This window comes from Cibotium barometz, chromosome 45, assembly GCF_041138505.1.
Source record: "Cibotium barometz isolate CiBa-2024 chromosome 45, ASM4113850v1, whole genome shotgun sequence".
Classification (NCBI taxonomy): Eukaryota; Viridiplantae; Streptophyta; class Polypodiopsida; order Cyatheales; family Cibotiaceae; genus Cibotium; species Cibotium barometz.
This window is the reverse complement of record NC_141090.1, coordinates 37,602,827-37,624,337: the sequence shown is the minus strand read 5'-3', so window position 1 is coordinate 37,624,337 and position 21,511 is coordinate 37,602,827. Positions and strand designations below refer to the sequence as shown.

Here is a 21,511-nt window from a genome sequence, read left to right as displayed (position 1 = left end):
AGTACGGTTAGCATAAACATTCTTTGTTCCTGCTTTGCACAAAACTTGAAGAAGTCTTTGAACTTAATTTAGCAAATTTTAAGTTTACACAAATAAGAAACATGAGGCACGTGGTATTGCTTGTAGCAGGAGTCAATGGTGATGAATTCCTAACACCATGCAATCAGGTCCACCTAGTACAATAAGTACAGGTCTTGGTACAACAAGTTTAGGCTTGGTACAACAAGTACAGGTCTTGGTACAATAAGTACAATCTGGTACAATAATCACAATCTGGTACAATAGGTACAATTGAAGTGCAACAGGTACAATTCAGATACTGTAGGTACAATTCAGGTACATCAGGTACAATTCAGGTACTGGGTAGGTGCAATTCAGGCACTGGGCAGGTACAGCACCCGTGTGCAAGTACAGCACACGGGTAGAAATATGAATATATGTCCTGGTCTTCCTATGGACTGACAATCCCATAGGTAAGATGCCATCCTGGCCATACACGGGTGGCACCAACAGGCTCCCGTCCATATAGCACAGGTCACACACGGGTGGCACAAATCTGGCTCCCATCCATGTGACACCAAAAGATTGGCCCTTTCACATGGGACACCGGCCTGGCCCCATGTGAACATGGCACAAATCTGGCCGCTCTATGGAGTGATAGTCCCATAGAAGTGGCTCCAGAAATGGAGATGGACCAAATGGTGACAATCAACCTTAGTGCATGTAACAATGTGTCCACATAAGGGCTCCCTTCCACTTTGAGTTCCTTGCATAGGGCTAGAGCGTCAAGCTTGGGGGATTCCCCCTTCTTTAGTCCTATCACCCTCACATGAAGAGCCCTCCTCTTCTCCTCTTCCAAGGTATCATGTATGATGGGGGTGGGTGTGGGGTGTTTTCTCACCACTTCTGTCCATTCTTTCTCTACTTCTTGCTTAAACCACCGTGGCTCACCCTTTCTCCATCTTCTTCTTTGTGGCCACTAAAACTTCCTGCACTTTGTTTTTTAGACTTTCAACCTCCAAGGCAAGGGAGGGATTAATTTCCCCTTCTTCTTTCATCTATGCTTTGCATACATGTAGCTCCTCCTTGAGGTCTTCAAGTTGTGCTTTCCACTTTGCCACTTCGGTCCCATGGGCTTGCTTGAGCTCTTTAATTTCCCTATCGTGTGTATCTTCTTGGCACATCAGGATGTCGTTGATAATGTTCAGCTTGTCTTTTGCCCATCCACCGCCAATAAAGGACTTCAGGATGGGAACCAGGGTCATTAGAAGAGTATCACGACTTTCAACAGTTCAGGTTTCTTAGAGACGAAGAAGTCCTTGCTTGGAGAAACAAGAGGGAACATGACCAAAGAAGGGCTCAAATGTTTGAAGATTTCATCGAGGATCGAGCCACTGAAGCCGAAGGAGTTGAAGCTGCCAAAGCTTATCTTCGTACCAAAGGAGTCACCATTGCAGAAGGATCTACAACTACCCGTTCCATTTCTCGTGAAGGAAACATGGAGGCCATTCCTAGGTCCGCCATCTCAAATGTAGCTTCCTTGGGACAAGTAAAGGAAAGGAAGGCAAAGAAGCCAGAGAGATTGGAAGATCATCGGATTGACATCATGCCAAGAAGTTCGACGAGTGGTTTGCAGTAGTGTTTAGCCCATTGCATGTTTTGACAAAGAAAGGCGTGGAATCTTTGTGGACCAAAGCTGAAACAAAACCCTTTTGAAGCCTTGAGACTTTATGCTAGCAAAGGACTGGTGTTGGCTATTCTAGGCCTTTTTGTGGTTGAACATGATGAGATTACATTGGAGCACTCTTGAACCAAGAAGGCCATGCTGTGGCCTATGACTGTCAAAGACAACAAGGTAGCACATGCATTATCTCGGAGACCCCTGAGCCATGCGGTTTCTATCGGTTACCAAATGGATTTCACTTTGAGGAAGGTTCCTTATGCTACCAAAGAGGATTTCATAGATGTTTTGGAACAGATTGTAGATTAGAGATTTGGCGACTTTTTTTGTCATCAAGTAGGGTTTTCTTATGATGCAAACCCAAGTTATGTGTGACACAAAGAATTGAGGCCAAGGTAATGGAAGAGTGCCATGCTCCTTCCTACATGGGGCATAGAAACACCTTGACTACACTTCAAGCTTTGGAGAGCTACTTCTATTGGCCTACTATGAGAAAGGACATTGAACTTTATGATTCAAGAATGTTTGGTTTGTCAGAAGGTCAAGTTTGATCGACAAACACCAGCAGGACTATTGCACCCATTGAATGTTCTATGGGAGAGTATTGCTATGGATTTTATCTTTGGATTGCCAAAGTCAGGGAATGATGGTATATAGACCTTTCAGATTAACAAGAAGATCAACCATGTATATCATCGGTTGGACCTTTCAGATTATTGGAGGATATATAATGCCTTCCATGACAGTTTATGGAAACCATGTACAGGAGGAGCTTGTATTGAAGAATCCACCAGGGGAGGAGGACCCATAATAGATTGAGTTTTATTCTGTGAGAAAAAGTGGAAATACAATAGTTAGAAAGCTCCTCTTGAAATTTCTTGAATTATTCGCTATTAAATGCTAGAGAAGTACTTCAAGGACTATCCAGATATACTTCGAGTTTATGAGTAAGTGGTTGGTTTAGATATATTTGAAGTACAGGTATATCGATGTCTTGCGATCAAGACAGATTCAAGAGGGAGGAATTGTACCTCTAGCCCTCTTCATTGTGTATATATTGGACTGGAGTTGATCATTATTCTGCTTATATAATGATTATTTGGACATGCTCTAGTTTGGGTGGCAACGATGCCCAAAAGCCCAGGCAACGATGCCAAATGACCCATTGGATGGCAACGATGCCATATATATTGGACTTCATAGTCGGGCGGTCATTGCGACCACATGGCCCATATGACTGTATTGGATTTCGTAGTCGGGCGGTCATTGTGACTAGATGGCCCATATGACTGTATTGGATTTCGCAATCGGGTGGTCATTGAGACGAGATGGCCCATATGTTTGTATTGGATCTCATAGTTGGTCGGTCAATGCGACCAAATGGCCTAGATGACTATGGAAGAATGCTCGGGCGGTCCTAGTCACCAGATGGCCTTGAGGATAGTTTGAGCGGTCCTAGTGGCTAGATGGCTCAGCATGGTTTCGATGAAAGCAGACAAGACAATCCATGAACAAGAGGATCATTACTTGTGCACTACATACTGATGTATGTTTGAATTTATTTGATTTTGTGTGCTGTTTTTGATGTGTGGACAATACTTGGATTTATGGCATGTGATATCCACTAGGCTCTAGACTACCTGGCCAGTACCTGGAATACCCAGTAGACGAATGGTCAGTGGTAGAGAAAGCTCTCCTGAAGCCTGCGTGCCCTGATTAGCGTAAACTTGCTCGCTCAGCATATAAGCTAAGCTCTTGCTCCAACAGTGCACACCAGAGTTTGGCCAACACGTGGCCAACCATAACCGTCCTGTAGTTGCTCGGATCGAGCATATCCCCTGTTTTGTGGATCGGCACAATGGTGTGCATCGTCCACTCCGCAGGCAAACCCTCTGCTAGTGCCCTGTTAAACAGGTGTCCAAGAAAAGAAGCCAAAGAATCTACTGCATATATGAGATGCTCACCTTGTAGGCCCATATGGTCGGCATCCTGTCCATGCTGTAGGCGGCGGATAGCTTCCCTTACCATCAAGTGGGTAAAGAAGCTAGCTGTGGTAGGTCGAGGCTCCTGTGGCTGAGGTATAGGTGGCTGTTGTGGGGCGTGGTATAGGCCCTCTGCATATGTGTCCCATGTCTGTGGGTCTGCAATGGGTGTCGGTGTCCGGGGCTCTCTGAAGTGCCGCCATGAGATAGGGCTATCTCTACTCATGAAGAAATGGAAGATCTCTAGCTCCTGTATCTCTGTGAAGGCCCGCCTTTTGCGGCGAGTAAGTCTCCTCATCTCTCTCCTCGACTCCTGCTCTCTGATGGCTCCCAAGGCTCTCTGCCGTGAGTATAGGGCTCTGCACTCGTCATCATACCATCTGTTCTGGGGCATAGTGTCACCAGGAGGTGAAACTTTTTGCAGTTGTTTTCTTTATTTACATTTCTTTATAAATATATATATATTTTTCTTTTCTTTCTCTTTGGTTGCTGTTGTTTTCCCTCGGGATCTCTTGGAAGGGCTTGGGCCATTGCAATGTCAGAATGGGTCAGCCAGTGGGACTTTGGACCAGTGGTTGGCTAAGCCTGAGAACTACACTGAAAGATGAATGACAGTGTCCAGGACATGGGCATTGAAAGATGAATGACAGTGTCCAGGACATGGCCACTGAATGAGGGCATAGGCCGGTTTACACTAGTAAGTGGCCGCCACCGAAATGTGAATGTATCTTGAATTCTAAGCAAATTTTGAAGTGACCATAGTGGTCAAAGATGGTCAGGAGACCAGAAGGAATGCAGATGACATCATCCCTAAAATCTAGGGAACTGCTATTTTTGGCAGTGTCGGAATTGAAAAGTGTTCGCGTCAGTTTGTGCGGAATGTCAAGGGGACCAAAAGCTGACAAAGGACTGTTGTGAGAATGTGAACCAGTCAGGAGATTTTTAGCCTGGAAGATTGCATGTGGAAAAGGCTTAAAAATGTGCCAAGTGTCAAATTTTGGTGCATTTTCCTCATTGAGAAGAGGGAAGCGTGGGAATTCGGGAAAAGGAGGCTCATTTGCAGCCATCGTGTGGTTTTGTTGCAGGAAAAACAGCTATGGTGGTGCACTCCCTTGCCCTACAACTCATGAATTGAGGGTTGAGCTTGCTCCCCACAGCCTCTCTCTCTCTTTCTCTCTTTTGCAGACTATGGAAATGCTCTCATCAGATAAAATCAGGTACAGTTGTGTGAATTTCATGCTTATATGCAAAGGCTAGTTGCCTCCTTGAACAGGAACGGGTGTAGTTGGTTCCTACACCAAAGCAGGGACGGAAGAGGGTAATAACCTCTTCAATACAATGCTGTTTCAGCACTGTTTAGGTGCTGTTTTTGGGCTGTTATGTTGCCCGGTTGATGCCAAAATGCAGGAGGACTTTGCTAAAGTCCTCTAGGACAGTACAAGGGTTATTTTGGGCTGAAAACAGAGCTGAAAACAGGTCTGTGCAGAAAATTACAGCAAGCCGAATTGTGATGTTTTGGACTCCATTGGGTAGCCTGATGCCTATGGAAGTGAGCCTGTCAGTTGGGACTCATTCTGAGATGTTATGGAACAGTTTTAGTGCAGTTATGTTGGCAAATTTCTCCCAAAATTTATAAAACTCAGCTGTTGTAAGTAGAGTGCTTTGTTGCACTTGTGCTTTGTAATTTCCAGCCTTTTAACAATAAAGAAATACCGCAAGGGGCGCCGAACTTCGGGGCCAATGTGTTGTTGAGCGAGGGAGCGAGGATTCTGTGATTGTGTGTCTGAGTAAGACCAGGTTATTTGAGAATGAATTACCGCTTTATGTGTCCATAGACCGGTTTTATGGTTCCATTGCCGGGATAGGGTCCTCTTTTTTGCAAGAGCCCGGACACGGATTGGATTGGGTGAACAGGAGACACATATTGAGGTACAACTAATTACAGGTGAGAAAGAGTACGGTCTCTTTCTTTGGATACAGGTTCCCTTAAACTTTCAGTTGACAGTATGACAGACAAAGGGAAAGGCAAGCTCCCTGCCGAAGAGAGTTCCTCTTCTACTCGCAGACACCATATAGAGGTGACAGGTGCCCAGGTGTCAGCCTCTGCTCGGATGGAGCCAGTAGTACAGCCAGCCTTGTTAGAGGAAGAACAGGAACAAGAGGATTTATTTCATGCGCAGCTCCTGAGCATGGTTGGTACCTTTGAACAGTTGGTGAAGAATCCCAGGATGAAGAGGTATTTGCAGTCAAGGACAGGGGATTCCCAGGCTGAATCATCTCAGCATGCAGTTGAGAGGGCACAGGAACAAGTGCCAAGGATGCCACAGCATGTAGAGCAGACACCAGCAGTGGCAGCTGATCCAGTGCAGCATGTTACACAGGCACAAGTACATGCATTTAATGGCCAAGAAAGTAATGTGCAAAGGGTCATGCCGACCATTCCTCCATTCGTTGCTTTCCAGCCTGGCTATTTTGGTGGTGGGTCTGTTTTCCAGGCCATGGCTAGGCCGCCCACAGTTTTGCCAGGATTGATGTCAAGAGGGTCACCAGGAATGATGCCTATGGAAGCTGTGAACCCTCTTTATGCCAATATAGGTGTGCAGCCCGGATTTCAAACTTATTTTAGTCCAGCTTTGGGGCCCGCAACACCTGTCAGTGTGGCTGAATTTTCTCAACCTAGTGGACAAAGAGCAGTAAGGACTGATGCAGAAAAGGTGCAAAAGGATTACAAAGAAGGAGGTCAAGCAGTAAAGTTTGAGACTTTCAGTGGGATGCAGGACAAATTGAAAGCGCTGACTTTTATTCAGCAGTTTGATGCAGCATACACTGGGGGTAACTTTACAGAGTCTTCTAAGGTGCGGAAGGGCGGCCAACGTACTACATAGGCCCTGTGTATACATTGGGGTAGGCTGGAAAAGACCTCATGTGCCCGATCCTCATCCTCACGGACGGAGTACAAGGCCTCAATAGCCACTACCTGTGGTGGTAACTCTCTTTGTTGTTGAAGAGACAAGAAAGAAAGAAAGTTATATTAATCGTCTTCAGAAGACCCATAGGGCCTATGAGATGAAAAGATTACATCATAGTCCATGTTATATCTCACCGTGGGACAAAAGAAAGAGAAAATGAACAGCTGCTGCCTAGAAACTACCATGAAAATACATCATCATGAGAGAGAGAGAGAGAGAGAGAGAGAGAGTTAATTCATGGTATAACCTTTTTTCTTTTTGGGTGTTTAGGCAGAGGAAAAATCGGCAGCTCTTAGAAAGCAAACTGTGCAAACTTTTGTGAATACTGAAGCAACTTCGGAACAGGCAAGTCTAATTGAAGGACCTATTTGGTCATGCTCTTTTTGTTTTAATTTTTGTTCACCGCCCCCACCCGAGTTAATATTCTGTTGGTGGATTAAAAAGGGAAAATTATTTTAAGTATCAAAAGTTTTTACAAGCTTTATCTCTTCCAAAGAAAGGAGTCAGGATGCAGTCCAGAAAGGAGATAATTGCTGGGGTCTCGGAGCTCTCATGTGTGTATTCACGTGTATATGACCATCTCGTATGTGTACCGACTTGTGTCCGTGTGTATACTGCCCCCAAAAGGGCTAAGTATATGTGTGTGTGTCCACCCTATGTGTGTGTAAGACCTTATTCATGTATATGTGTGTGTGAAGTTGTGAACACCTACTTAGGCGTGAACACCCCTTATAACTGGATAAGATAAGTATATGCCCTGTCATGTGATTGTATGTGAGTGCGATATGAGAGAGTCAAAAGATAAGATTCTAAACCTACAAAAGGCATGTACTTGGTGTAAGCTTTACAACATCAATCAAAGCAATCATTGAGTTGTGTTCTCTCTCTCTCTTTACGGTTCAGTTCATTCTCTCTCAGGTTTAGCATGAGCCATAACCGCCATCTATCTTCACACTCTGTCACATTATCGCTGCTGCCTGCCATCTCTCCTGCAGCTGCCCACCATTCGCCTAGCTATTGGAGGCTGTCCATCAGCTTCACCAGCTCACGCCTACGCAGCTCCACCAGCACCTGTGCCCATGGTCGCCTCAATCATATGTGCCACTAAACGCAGCTCCCATAGTGCTGCCGGCGGTTGTGACACTGCCTTTGTGCGGCCTCTACACAGTTGACGTTGCTGTCAGCCCGCAGCATCTAGTGCCTATCAGCACCGCCTCCGCCTAGTGCCATCAGCACTGCCTTTGCTGTCAATGCCCAGAGTTGTCGGCGTTGCCAAATGTCACCTCTGACTGTACCTGTGAATGCCACATTAGAAAATGGTTTAGGGTTTTTCACAAATTAGGTGAAATTTGTCTAATTAATGTTCTTGTGCTCACCATTATTTGGGGCGTCCAGCAAAATCATCCCTCTCCATCAAATAGAAGCTCCAACATTCGATAAATTTGGGGCTTTCCGCAAAATTGAACAATTAGCAGCAAATTGAAGCTTCCTGGTCAGCAAAAATTGGGGCTTTTCGAATTTTTGGGTAAGATCGATTAACTGAAGCTTCAAACCATCAAATTGAAGTCCTATCGGGTTTTGTGCCTTGGCCCCCGGGCCTAAAATGACTGCCCAAGGGTCAATCGCTTGGCACCACCGTCACAAACGGCATCTTCATCGACACTTCACCAATTCCTGAAGTCATTAAAATTTCCAAATTTATATGTTTTGTGTGTGAGGGTAAGTAAGGATCCTCTGCCCGGCTCGTCTCTCGAAAAAGATATGTAATAAATATTTGTTATGTGTTATTTTTATTTGTCTTATGTGCCTTGGTTTATAAAAGGCTTCATTTCCCATGTTATACCCTGTTTAGAGCGAGGAGGGTTTATTCTGAGGACTCAATGCTTCTATGTGGAGCTCCCACAAATTAGGCTTGGCATGTGAGTTCCAGGATGTGGGTGCCATAGTCCCGCAGACTGGTGAGTCTACGTGCAACCATGCTTAGACATGGAGCCTTTGAGCCATGCTCATACACAAGCTTGTAGTGCTTGGTTGAGTCTCTGAGGTTTGCTCAGACTTAACCTCTGAGTTGACATTGTAGAACATGTCTTGTTGGGATATGGTATGGTCTGGAGGCCATCATAGAGTATTGTTGAAAGTCTTCTCATGTCATTTCCACCTTCGCTCTGAAGGGGGGTTTGTTGGGGTTTCAGAGCTCTCGTGTGTGTACTCGTGTATGTGACCATCTCGCATGTGTACCCACTTGTGTCCGTGTGTGTACAGGCCCCAAAAGGGCTAAGTATATGTGTATGTGTCCACCCTATGTGTGTGTAAGACCTTATTCATGTATGTGTGTGTGTGTGTGAACACCTGCTTAGGTGTGAACACCCCTGTGTGATATGAGAGAGTCAAAAGATAAGGTCCTAAACCTACAAAAGGCATGTACTTGGTGTAAGCTTTACAACATCAATCAAAGCAATCATTGAGTTGTGTAATCTCTCTCTCTCTCTCGATCTCGCAGTCACCTCTCTTGGCACCGTGACTACCTTCAACAATCCACCTGCAAATCCACTTAGCAAAAACAACATTGGCTCAAGTCCTCAGGCCATAATAGTAGGGGCAAAGCCTGACTATAGTGCAACTTATCATGGAGGCTTAAGAAGACATTTGGTAAAAATCTGGCTAGATAGGGCTGAGCATAGGTTAGGCTGATTATGTGCTGATGCAAATCTTTCTTTCTGTTCATGCCTTTGTAGGCTATTGCAGATCATGGAGCTTGCTTGCTGCAGTATCCTGGATCTAGTGGCCAGTATACATCAGAGAGTTACACATAGTATTAAGCTCTTCTAGAAATTTTTGCTAGAGAAGCTATAGAATTTTATATAAGAGGGATGCCCATCCAGCCTTGATCGTTAAGCCACATTCCATCATTGAAGACAATGTCAACTCCCACAATATGTATTTGTACAAGAACACTTGCAAACACTCTTTGTCATCCAAAGAAGACAATGATTTGATTGGCATCTTTCCAAACAAGCAAAGGGGCCATCCCACAAATCAACATTATGTCATATCCCAATGTTGTTGAGTCTCTTGTCTTGTCTCGGACATGTCCTCCTATTTGGATAGGGTAGATCGTACCCCTCAAGTGCCTAGTGTTCCAAACGACTCATGGTCATTCAAGATAACAAATTTGGATCAATATAAATAATGTTTCCAAATTTTCTATGCGTGAATCACCACATATAACTCTTTCTCATTAGTATCCGATTTGACTTGGGTATCATCAAGTTTCCTACCTCAAAAGTCACAATCGGCCATCTTGGAAGTTGGAACAAGGCAGATCCTATCACATAATCATTGGATTAGTCTCAACCACCAATGATTTGCCTGGATCTGGAAGGTCAAAACATGCGAGTCCTTCACCTTAAGCTTGAGAGTACGAAAAGTCTCGCCAAGCTTCTCATTCTAGATAATAGACTATTGGACTTTCAAGTTTCCTCCCCGTCCTTTGAGGAGGTTTGTGAAAGGAACAGTCAGATCCGAATAATCCCTCACTGACTTTTTAAGAAAAGACAATGAATCCCAAAATGTCTGAAGTTGCCTCATAGTGTGAGGAACCATTTGAGCATTGTCTCAAATAGGGATGCGGGGTCTATGAGACCAAACACTTGAGGTTAGCAATATGGAACTACAATGGCACCCTGTGGTCGAATAGGTTTAGTGTGATTCTCACAGGTAGGGATGTCATTTTCTATAGAGAGACTCATCAAAGCCCTGAGAAGGGTTTACCATACATAGCCGGGTATGAGTGGGAGTCAGCTTTCTGAGGCGAGACCCGCACACCAGGAGGAGTACGTGGTTCAAGAGGGCTAGCTTTCCTTTTTAGATCTATAGATTCTCAGCATTGTCCAAAAGGACCAGGATGCACGGTATCTTTGGGTGCGACTACAGCTTAACGGTGACAGAGTCATCCACATTGTTGTGCGTTATTTTGCACTGAGCCACTCCCCTTACGCCGCACAGCATGGGCAGTCACCGTACTTACCATAATATGGGGGTATTACAGAGTTCTCACAGCTGGGGGAAGTCCTCTTGCTCAGGGACGCTAGGATGGGGAGTGAGCAGGTCCCACTACTTGATTTGGACAACCCTATCAGACTACAGGAGCTGGATATCATTGACACGGGGCTGCAGAGGTCATCACAAGACCTTGAGGAGGTCAGAGTGTATGGGAGACATATCGGGAGGAGAGGAAAGTATTGCTTCATGAGACCAAGAAAGCGGACTGTCACGGGAAAGCCTGAGACACCAGCGAGAGGGTCGGACGTTGGGTCGAAGCCGTGCTGCCACCTCGCAAAGAAGGCTTGGGCCGTATGTTGTGCGACGGGGCTCAGCTGCATGACTCTGTCCGAAGCTGTAGGCAAATTGAACTCAACATGGTAGTAGCCACGCCCCAAGGGATGAATATTAGTGATCTTTCCAGGCTCGCCAAGAAGGCTTGCCTGTAAACAGACCCCTGAGCTCTCCATGTGTCGGGCGGCTACCCACAATCTTGTAGACCAAGGTGGAGGCCTCCAAAGATGCGACTATCGAAGTGAGGAGCTGGAGGTCCGCTTCTGAGAAAGAAAGGCAAGGGATGGCGGTTGTAACTGATATGTGGAGACCCGGAACAATAGACAAATACGAGACAGAGCTATGAAAACACAGCGGAAGAAGCACAAATAATATAATGACACTAAACTGAGCTGGAACGGCCGGCCCTTGTAGAAGCTTCTTTATTTCAGATAGAAGCTTTTACAAGAAACCAAGGTGCAGGTCTAGACTTGCACTAGATTTTCCACAAAGCATCAGCAAAACTCTTGCCCAGATCTCTGTCTAGAGCCAAGATACAATCAGCTCCAAAAACCGTCCAAAGCTGTCTCAAAACAGTCACAAAAATCAGCCCCAAGCACTCCCATTGCACGGCCAGATTCGTGAGAAAATCACCAGCTGAAAACCCACACGTGTGGAGGCTGTATGGCTCCTGTACGGCTGTCTGTACAGCCAGCAGGCGGCTAACTAGAAGGCGGCCAGCAATAGCATATTAGCAAAGCATGGCTGTCGGTGGCTCTGTAGACGACCAGCTCCAAGACAGGGCAAAAGAGAGAAAAGGTGGCTGCTGTCGGCCAACAGTAAGACCAACTTGCTGGCGGCCAATAGACAAGAACAGCAGCAAAGCAGGTGCCGAGTCCTCTTATGCATAAAAGAGTTAAAAGTTCTCCAAGCTGTCGGCTATGTGCATCCCAAGGATAGCTACTACTGTACGGCCAGCGCAGAAGGGAAGGAAAGATCTCAGCTGCAGTCTGCCAGAACTGTATGCGCCTAATGATGATGATCCCAAGAGAAACACCTCCCAGCTTTTAATAAAGTTGACCAGCTCTACTTTTGGGTGGTGCTTTTCCTTTCTGCAATAAGTAGCTGGACTGGCCCAAAATATCAACTTTATGCTTTTCCCAGCTTGTAGGCCAAGTTTCCTTTAGGTGCCTCCTTCTGTCCACATATACATGCCCAAAAAGTAATAAGTCCGGCCAAACTTTAATGATGTGTGAACCTGTTGACTTATAAACCTTTTAAGTTACAATAAAAAATAAAATCCCATGTTGCCCATGCTCTGTAGCCATCTTTCAGGCCAAAATTTTGCCAGTGAATGCTTCAGCTTTCTTCTGTGGAAAATCCTCGTTCGCACCTTGGCTCTGTTCAGTGTGTGAAACACTGGAGAAGGGACCAAGTGGTGATAGCGGCCTCGGTTGGGGATGACAGAGCAGAGCTGCCATGGAGTCCTCCTGGAGGTTTGAAGACTACAAGTTGCTTGAAACACTTGTAAATGGAGATTGCGCCAAAGTAAAAAGCACTTGCTCAAGGAGACGGACAAGAGGGAAAAGGGGGAAGGAAGGAGCAAGTTGAAAGGGTGAGCTGGGTGGCGCTCGGAAGGAGACGAAAGAGGTGCAGGGTAAGGTGAGGGGTGGACAGGCAGACGACGGAGAGGGGGCACCACACGGGGAGACGGTGGACAGGATGGCCAAAGGAGAGGCGGAGGGTCCAAGCAGTGCACCACAGGGGAAGGCAGGGGTAGTGAGGAGGGAGGCGGCGAAGGAGGGAAAGGCGGGAGGCAGCGGGGAAGGAGGCAGCAAAGGCAAGCGTTGCGCACAGTGGGTGGGGAAGGGTGCTGAAGCGAGGGCGATGGTAGGAGGAGAGGGAGGGGGCTACGCATAGGTGACACCTTTCTTTTTGGGGGGGGGGGGGGGGTGTTGAAGCAATGGTGATGGCGATGGCGATGGCAGGTGTACGAATAGGGGAGCTCCAGCTCTTGCGTCGCTGTCTTGTGTTGCCACAGCTAGACTTACTTCGATGAAGCACACATGAATGGAGCCTTTTAAAACACTTGACCATTAATTGAATTAAACACTTAAATTGGCCACAACCTTAGACATATGCCACTTAATTCCACAAAAATTGTAGAAGAGAGATGTGCACATCTGACACCACATAGAGGCCAGGATGGGCTGAGCCCCCCCTTGGAGTATTTTACTACCCCAAGGAGAAAATATCATGTACAAGCTTTGGGGGAGCACATGCTCCAGATTTATCCACATACAACCATGAATAATTCATATACACGCGCTATCATCAAAAAGCCCCATGAAAATGCCAAGCATATGAATATTCCGTGTGGATACCATGGCCAACATAGCTTATCCAATAGCCTACATAGCTGTCCATAAACCCATATGGCTGAATTGTAAGTCCATAAAGCTGTCCATAAGCCCATATGGTTGAATCGTAGGCCTATAAAGCCGTCCATAAGCCAATATGGCTGAGATACATTACCCCATGGCAATAGCAAGTGCCCTATGGCTCAATTTCATGCCCAATGGCAATAGCAAGTGTCCAATGACTATCCATATATAATCAATTAAGAAGACAAATGCCCAATGGCTGAAAATCATAATACAATGATTAAACACCCTTGCCCTCAATATTTCTTCGCGATGGAAGCCTTCAAAACAGTCCCCAACAGCCAGTATACTTCATGGGCAGCCTTTGAGAGAGAGAGACAAAGAGAGCAGCCAACATTAGGGCAGTCTGTAGAGCGGTGGCAGAGAGCCATAACCTTGGAGTAGAGAACCACCAAGAATAGAGAAGAATTGCCAACATGATAGAGGCTAGTTTGCAGCAATAGAGCCTGCATAAAGAGAGAGGGCTTTATAGATTTGGGGCTCTCATAAGCTAGAATGGCAAGTAAAGCTATAATGACAAATGGGGAGTTGAGGTGACAAGTGTGAGGCCACTTGTCTCACTTTGATCCACTGTTGTGCCACATGTCCCAATTTAAGAGATGGTTCCTACCCATAAACTTCATCTCTGAAGTCAAAGATGCTTGAGCAAGTCACCCTGTGCTTCGCTTACGGACGTAATGTTTCCATAGGGGAGTGTCCAAAAATAGTACTACTCCTAGATTTTAGCAGTTTTTTTTTCTGGGAAAAAGATCCTTCAATTAGTTAAAGAAAAAAACAGACACAAAGGGCTAAGTACAACCACGAAGGGCTAAATACAAACTCGCCTCATATAAGGGCGGGAAACAAGTGATCATAAGGGGAAGAGATGCTTCTCCTCCGGCTGGCCACTCTATGAGGGCTATGCTACTCCAAATCTCCCATCGTTGGTACGAGCCTGGTTGCCAGACATTTGCCGGTGGGGCTGTGACTGGTACTACTGCAATACGATGGTGGGAGACTTGAAGGGCAAGTCCTCCCCCATCCTCCTCGTAAGTCCTGACCACTCTAGCCTTGGTGACCCAAGCGACAGTACCCCAAGTGATGATCCGGGTCGATGCCCTGTCCATAGCGAAGATGTAGAGAAACCTCTGCCAAATTTGCTGAGCCTTCGGGCAATCCCAACGGCAATGTCGTTGAGACTCCTGGGGGTGGCCGCACCTCGAGCAAGCTGCTGAACGACCTCTGACTACCAGCCAAGCACCCACCACCAGACTCCTCTATGTTGTCAGCCAAAGGAAGAGAGTGATCTTCCTCTGCCGCCGAAAGCTGTCCCATAGCCTCTTCCAAAAATCTAAAAGGAAGCGTTGTGATAGGCCCTAAGATTGCCAGTGTGCTGCTAGTGCCGGTGTGTCATCTACCTCTAGCATTTGGATCCTGCGGCCAAGCCGCACTGTATATGCAAAGAAAGGGGCATCCAGAGTCTCCACCGGATTTGTGGGATCATGCCAAGTCCACTCTCCAGGGTCCTACTGCAACCGCGTGAGAGGTCGGCACTCCCAAATCCATAATCGCCAAAATCTCTCCTTGGCCACCTTGGCTGGTGTTGGATCTGCGTGCCCTGCCCATGCCCAAAAACTAATCACCCTCACCCTCTGCAAGGTGCAGCCTTTGACATCCTCCAAGGAGTGCTCTGATCTCTCTAATCTGCCATGTAATCCAATAGAAAAAGTGAGCAGACCACTGTCCTCATATGCTCCATGGACTGCCACGAGGATATCGTGCCTGGTGAACACACCTAGCCACACTAGAGGAGTCGGGTGTGGAATAGGAGTCAGCCACTCCGGAGGAATAGCTGAGTCGATGTCGATGCTGAGCCTGTCTCTACCCCGGATCCTTGTCAGGCATCTCTCCTGCTCCTCCTGAGGTAATTGCCTATGCGCAACCCAATCTCCAAGAGACCTGGCTGGTTCCATGCTCAAGGCGCCCCCGGATATGTGCAGTTGGGCCCCTAGCATGTGGCCACTGGGTAAATGGATCAGGGGGTTCCAGATCAAAGGCTGCCAAAGCTGCTCCTCTGAGGCCATTGTAACAATCTGTCTGAGGGCTGGCCTGAGATGATCCCAAGCACGAAGTAGACTGGCTGCGAATCTGTCCTCAAAGGTAGGACTAAAATTACGGGCTCGCATCTTTGTGAAGATCCATCTAGTACTCTGCAGCCACGGGCCTCCAAGACTAGGAGTGCGTGCTGAAATCTGGGCAAAGAGGAAATCCTTCCAAGGCTCACCACCGGGTAGGAGTCCTTTGACAATCAACTTGCCTAGCCGGGCACGGCCGTGTATAGCTGGATCAATGAGGCCGAGCCTCCCTCTGCTACGTGGCTGAATGATTACCCTCCATGCCAACCTTGGCCCTAACTGCCCTCCCATCACTTCCGGCTCACAAGAAGTTCCGGATCAAACGTTGTACCTGGCCAATACAAGCTCGAGAAAAGGCCCAGCACAAGGTGATGTACCACACGGTGGCAAGCAGTACTTGGTTTGCCACCACCACTCTGCGTGCTAGGGATAACCTCACCGAGCTCCAGTATAGAAGCTTCTTCCGAATACTCAGAAGAAGCGGAGCGAGCTGCTGCTCGGGGGAGAGATCAATGCCAACCTGGCAACTGAGGTATTGGAGTGGAGTGCCCCTCGGGATCCACTGGAAAGCCTCAAATGGTCGCCAAGTTGGGGTGGGTGTTGTGCCTAACCAAAAACCACACGACTTGTGCCAATTGATCTGTGCTCCTGATGCACGGCAGAAAATCTCTATCACCTCCATGAATCTCTGGAGATTCCCAACATCTCCAGCAAGGTAGGCTGCTGTGTCGTCTGCAAACTTTGAGTCCAGCAGCTCCTCTTGCGTGTGGAGGGGAAGGCACAATCCCTGAAGTCCGGTCTCCTGGGTGGAGAGAAAACTACTCATGGCCTTGGCGACAAATAGAAAGAGGTACGGTGCCAGAGGACAGCTCTGTCGAACCAAGCGGGAAAGGCGGAATCTATCGCCTCGGGCTCCCTGAATGAGAACCTGGCTGTGAGATGCTGAATAAAGTCTTGAGACTCCACGAATCCACTCCATGGGGAATCCCATCCGGCTCATAGTGTCCTCCAGAAAGTTCCAATCCACTCTGTCATAAGCTTTCTCAAAATCTAGGAGTAGCGCAATGAGGTCCTACTGTCGCATGCTGGCCGAAGCTGTCGCCTCCCAAAAGGTAAAGATGTTGTCCAGAATACTCCGATCCTGAACAAAACCAGTTTGAGTGTCATGGATCAAGTCTGGGAGGGAAGACTGAAGTCGCCTGTTGATGGCCTTGGCCAGAATCTTGTAGGCCGTCCCTAGAAGGGTGATGGGTCTCCACTCCACTGCCAAATCTCCAATCTATCACCACCTTCCTTGGGAATCAAATGTATCAAGCCCTCTGTGAGCCTCTCTAGCATGGCACCTGTGAGCATAATCTCATTGAAGGTAGCACGAAGGCCACCGTCCATGAGGTCCCAATGACGAATAAAGAAAGAAACAGGAAGCCCATCCGCCCCTGGGCATTTGCCCTTGGGTAATGCCTTCACCGCCTTCGCCAGCTCCTTTGTAGTGAAAGGGGTCAATAAGAAAGACCGAAGGGAGGGGGGAACCACCTCTCTCGTGTGCCTCCAAAATCTCTTGTGCGCATCCATCACCTGAGGGGATAATGGGGCACTAGTGAGAAGAGATCGGAAGAAATCCGTGGTGATGGCTCTCACCTGTGAGGGATCAGACACAATAGCTCCATCTTGGCCACGTAGCCTGCGAATACCGTCTCTCCTCCTGTGTGGGCCGACTATCTCAAAGAAGTCTCTAGTAACTTTGTCCGAGTCCAGAATGAAGCCCTGGCATGGTATCTATACTCCACCCTCCTCTCCTCAATGGACCGAATCTCTGTGCGGGCGGCAATGATCTGACTCTCAATCCACGGGCTGTCTGGGGAGCTCTCCTGAAGACGCGGTAAAGAGGCTAGGCCCCTCCTCAGACTCCTCTCTTGCTCGCGAAATCCCTCCAATCTACTCTGGGCTGCCTCTTGTAAGAAAATATTGACCTCCCCAAGGCCATCATCCAAAGTGCACGTTGTAGATCCTGAGGAAAAGTCCAGTCCCGCCCATATCTGCTCAATCCGGCTACAAATCTTGGGGTCCTGAATGAGGTTGTCTGGAATCCTGGAGCTCGCATGTCTGTCATGCCTCCATGGGTCCTCTAGGGACATAATAACTGGGCGCATGATCTGAAAATGTAGTGTCTGCCATAATACTAACCATGCCTCCACGGCTGCAAGCCCACTCATCAACATAAAACCTATCCAGCCAACAGAGGTTGGGGCCAGTGCTCCGCCTATCCGATCAAGAGAAGCTAAGACTCCCAGGGCTATGCCCGAACTCTGGAAGATGCCAAGGGTCATGTCCCCTAAGAATCAGTATCATCTCCTCCATGCAGAGTACTCCGCTTTTGAGACTGTGGCCGTACCACCTCCAAGTCTGTCCTCTGCTGCCTCTATCATGTTGAAGTCACCGCCCATGCACCAAAAATCAGCCTGGGGCAGAGCCTGTCGGAAAGCGCTCCAAAAGATAGCTCTACCTGCAGCCGCATTCGGGGCATAAATGTTGAGGAAGCCAACGCTATCCTCTCCAATTAGAATGGTAACCCATTGAGCACGTCCTAGAAGTATGACTCTTGATCCTGTCACAGACGACAGAAGTTGCTCATTGACAGAGAGAGACACTCCTCCCTACGTCCCTGAAGGGCCGAAGGATGGAGACCAAAAAGTATGACTCTTGCCTGGTATAATCTTCCCGTAGCGGCGGGTACGCCCCTTAGTAGGATGGTGCTCCTAGAGGAAAAGAATGTCGATAGGTCCCCCCACCATAGCTCGATGCAGCTCTCCTCGATGAAGAGAGGGTGGGGTCAACTTGCCCCACTGGGCACTGAGGGCAAGAGGAGAAGTCACGACAAGCTTGAAACGGTTCTCTGACAGAACCGAATCCTCTTGCATGCTGCCAGCTTGGCGCGCACGGTGGTGACCCTCAGGTCTGGTGCTTGGTCGGCAACCGGGGCGGGGCCAACCGTCCGCCACTCTTTGGCTGATGGGTCATCCATGGTCGGAACTAGGTGCTCTGTGGCTTGAGCTCCTCCCTTGGCCCCCTAATGAGGATCTGAGCGGGAAGTAGGAGGGGAAACCATCGGGGCGGTCGCCTGGTCTGACGCCGAGGGCAAGCTCTGGCCAGATGCATTGGCCTGGAAGGCCGGAATAGTCCACTCGCTACATAATGGGGTCACCCTGAAGACTGGGAATAGATATCATGTGAGGCATAGAATCCGGTGAGGCAACACGGATGCGAAGAGATGGAATCCCGGCTGCTCGTGCGAGGGCCGAGGCAACGGTTGGGGGGGGGTTCCATTACTCTCCCGATGGCGCCACCAATCACCGGGAGAAGAGGAAGGTATTCCTTCTTGAGGCCTGGAAAGCAAACTATCACAAGAAAGCCTGAAACTCTTGAGCAAAGAGGAGGGAAAGAAGGGGGGGAAGGGGCGCGAGGGGGGAGGGAGGAGGGGGGAGGGGGGAAGGGGGGGGAGTGGGTGGGGCTGGGGGGGTAGGAGCAAGGCGGGAGGGGGGGGGGTGGGGTGCTGGCAAAAACAAGAAAGGGGTGAATGCGGGAGCCGGGAGTAGGCAGGGCGCGAACAAGAGTAGAAGGGGGGGCGGCGCGAGAAGCAGGGGGGGTGAAGGGAGGCGCAGGCGGACAGGAAAGAGGAGGGGGGGGGGGGAACGGGCAGGGCGGTGACGAGGGGGGAACTCGGGCAGCACGACAGCAGGGGAGGGGGGTGCAGCTCACTTGACTCGACCCTGTCTCTATATCTTTATCTCTTGGACATGTGGTTGAGTCTGTCATTGCATGCCCCGTTGGGCTTACAGACGTTTTTAGATTTTAGCACTTTGATCCTTAGTATTCCATGTTATTAGAAATGTGTGTGAGCACCATGTAGAACCATTGGGGGTTGTCCAAAAATAGTCACCCTCCTAGATTTTAGGAGTGTGATCCTTTGTATTCCACCTTATTAGAAATGTATGTGAGCACCATGTAGAACCATGTTTCAATACTAGATCTCTCCCAAATCCTCGGGAACTCGCCATACATGCTTTCCACTTGACACTTGAGCTCCAATGCCCATTTCTGTGTCCAAGCAGCCATCTCAATCGCCTAGACTAAGGTTGAGGTGCTAGAGCTTTTGTATTGGATAATCCCCCATTCCCAAAAGCTTGTACTTACCAAATATTTAGACATCCAAGAGTCCACCAGACCCCTTTCACACTGGGAAATGTCTGGGCTGGTGACAGTCATTGCAAGCATGCTTCATTAGATGGCCCATTTGATGGCACAGAAAACAGCCTTGGGTGCGAAGTTTTTTCTCTTCTTAGGGGTAAGAACCAGCCAAATGCAGGATGACTGCTGGAAAGGGTCTTGGGGGAGGGAACAAAAAACCTAAGCAACATGTGGCATCAGCCAAAGTCGACAGGATAGTCCTTGGTGTCTCGTGCTCATGATACAAATACTCTTTGGGCAAGTCAGGGAAGCAGACTGAGATCCAGAAACCGCCTTTGACGAGTGATCGCACACATGCCAAAGGTTTTATCTGCCCAGGTTTGAATCTCAGCTGTGGGGCATAGGCAACTGAAATGCTGCCATGGGGGGAGATGTGCTACAGAATCTAGTAGGACAATAGGGCTGTGCTGCAGGACTATGGGGGCTCTGTGGAGTTAAACTAGCCTCAGATAAGAAGCTGTGGGGAGATGGGGCAAAGGCACAGAACAGGAGAGAAGGGGGGGGGCAGAGGAAGTGCGTGGGGCAGGTGAAGCTGAGCACGTGCAGATGGGCTGTGTAACAGTAAGACCACCTAGTAGTTGGTTTGACCAAACTATTTGTGCCATCCAAGGTTGTTATTTTACATGTCTTTTTGTTGATTCTGTAAGCAATATTGTGGGATCTGGACATGCTTAGTAAAAAAAAGAAGAAAAGGAGTATTGTGTGTTGCAATTATGCAGGCGCAGTCTGTTGGACAAGTGCCAAGTGGGATGTATGCACCAGCAGTAGCAGCTGGCAGTGTGTTTGTACAACCCAAACCTGCTGCACTGACTAGCCATGATCGTGAAGGTTTGTTTGAAGATGAAGAAACAAGGAAGCTCAGAGAAGAAAGGGGTGCCAGAGCAGGAGGCTGGACTCCAGAATTGGGTCGTCGGAGAGCTTTTGAAGAAGCCTTTTCCAGCCTCTGGGTCAGTTGAAGTGTATCAAGTGATCTTTTCTTGATTTTAAAGAATGTTTAGTTTCAACCAACAAGAATGAGTGGATGCATGCAATATCTACCTCTGAAATTTACTAACACCTTTAGTATATGTCCACAACTGATTGGAACTTAACTTATCACTTTAAGATTTTTTTTAACAACTGTTTTCATGCGTGATTAACTGTCCATGCGAGTCATCCCAGTAGTAAATTTTGCATTGTCATGTCCTAAAATTCCTCCAAGCAAAATAAACAATGTACAGATTTCAACAGCACTAAGATCGTGTGTTGAGTATATCATGCTGGGTAGGCATGGATCTAGAGTCACTCACTTAAAAAATCACAAATCATTCTGTCAAAGCAGAAATATATGGTCCCGATTGTACGGTTGAATATTATCTCAAGGGCCAGGTTATTGAATCTTGCACCAAGATTCAATCCTTGGTGCACATAATCATGAGCCTTGCTTGTAATAAATGATTTTTCAAAGCACATAATCATGAGCCATTTGACGGCACAAAAATGGATAGCTAATTGCATTGCTGTAAGTTTCTTTATCATTTGTACCACGGAAGGAGCAGAAAAACACTTTAATATTCAAGGCTGAATGTATGAAGCCTTGTTAATTGCATCATTCCTCTCTTTAAAGCAAGGAAAAGTTATTCTCTTTATTAAGCATCTCTCTCTCTCTCTCTCTCTCTCTCTCTCTCTCTCTCCTCTCTCTCTCTCTCTCACTTACACACCCAGCCACACACATGCATATACACACACTCTCACGCGCACGCATGTGCGTGCACACATGCAT

At 47.7% G+C, this 21,511-nt stretch overlaps 1 protein-coding gene across 1 annotated transcript in view; it reads left to right on the top strand.

Annotated features, from left to right (window-relative positions):
• Positions 1 to 20,884, top strand: part of LOC147612719 (cyclin-dependent kinase-activating kinase assembly factor-related / CDK-activating kinase assembly factor-like protein) — a 72,735-nt gene extending 51,851 nt beyond the window's left edge. The window contains exons 4-5 of the mRNA XM_086783289.1: positions 6,903 to 6,977; positions 20,469 to 20,884. Coding sequence (XP_086639415.1) covers positions 6,903 to 6,977; positions 20,469 to 20,705 — 312 coding nt within the window. The 3' untranslated portion in view covers positions 20,706 to 20,884. The remainder of the gene's footprint in view (positions 1 to 6,902; positions 6,978 to 20,468) is intronic.
• The last annotated feature ends 627 nt before the right edge of the window (positions 20,885 to 21,511 follow it).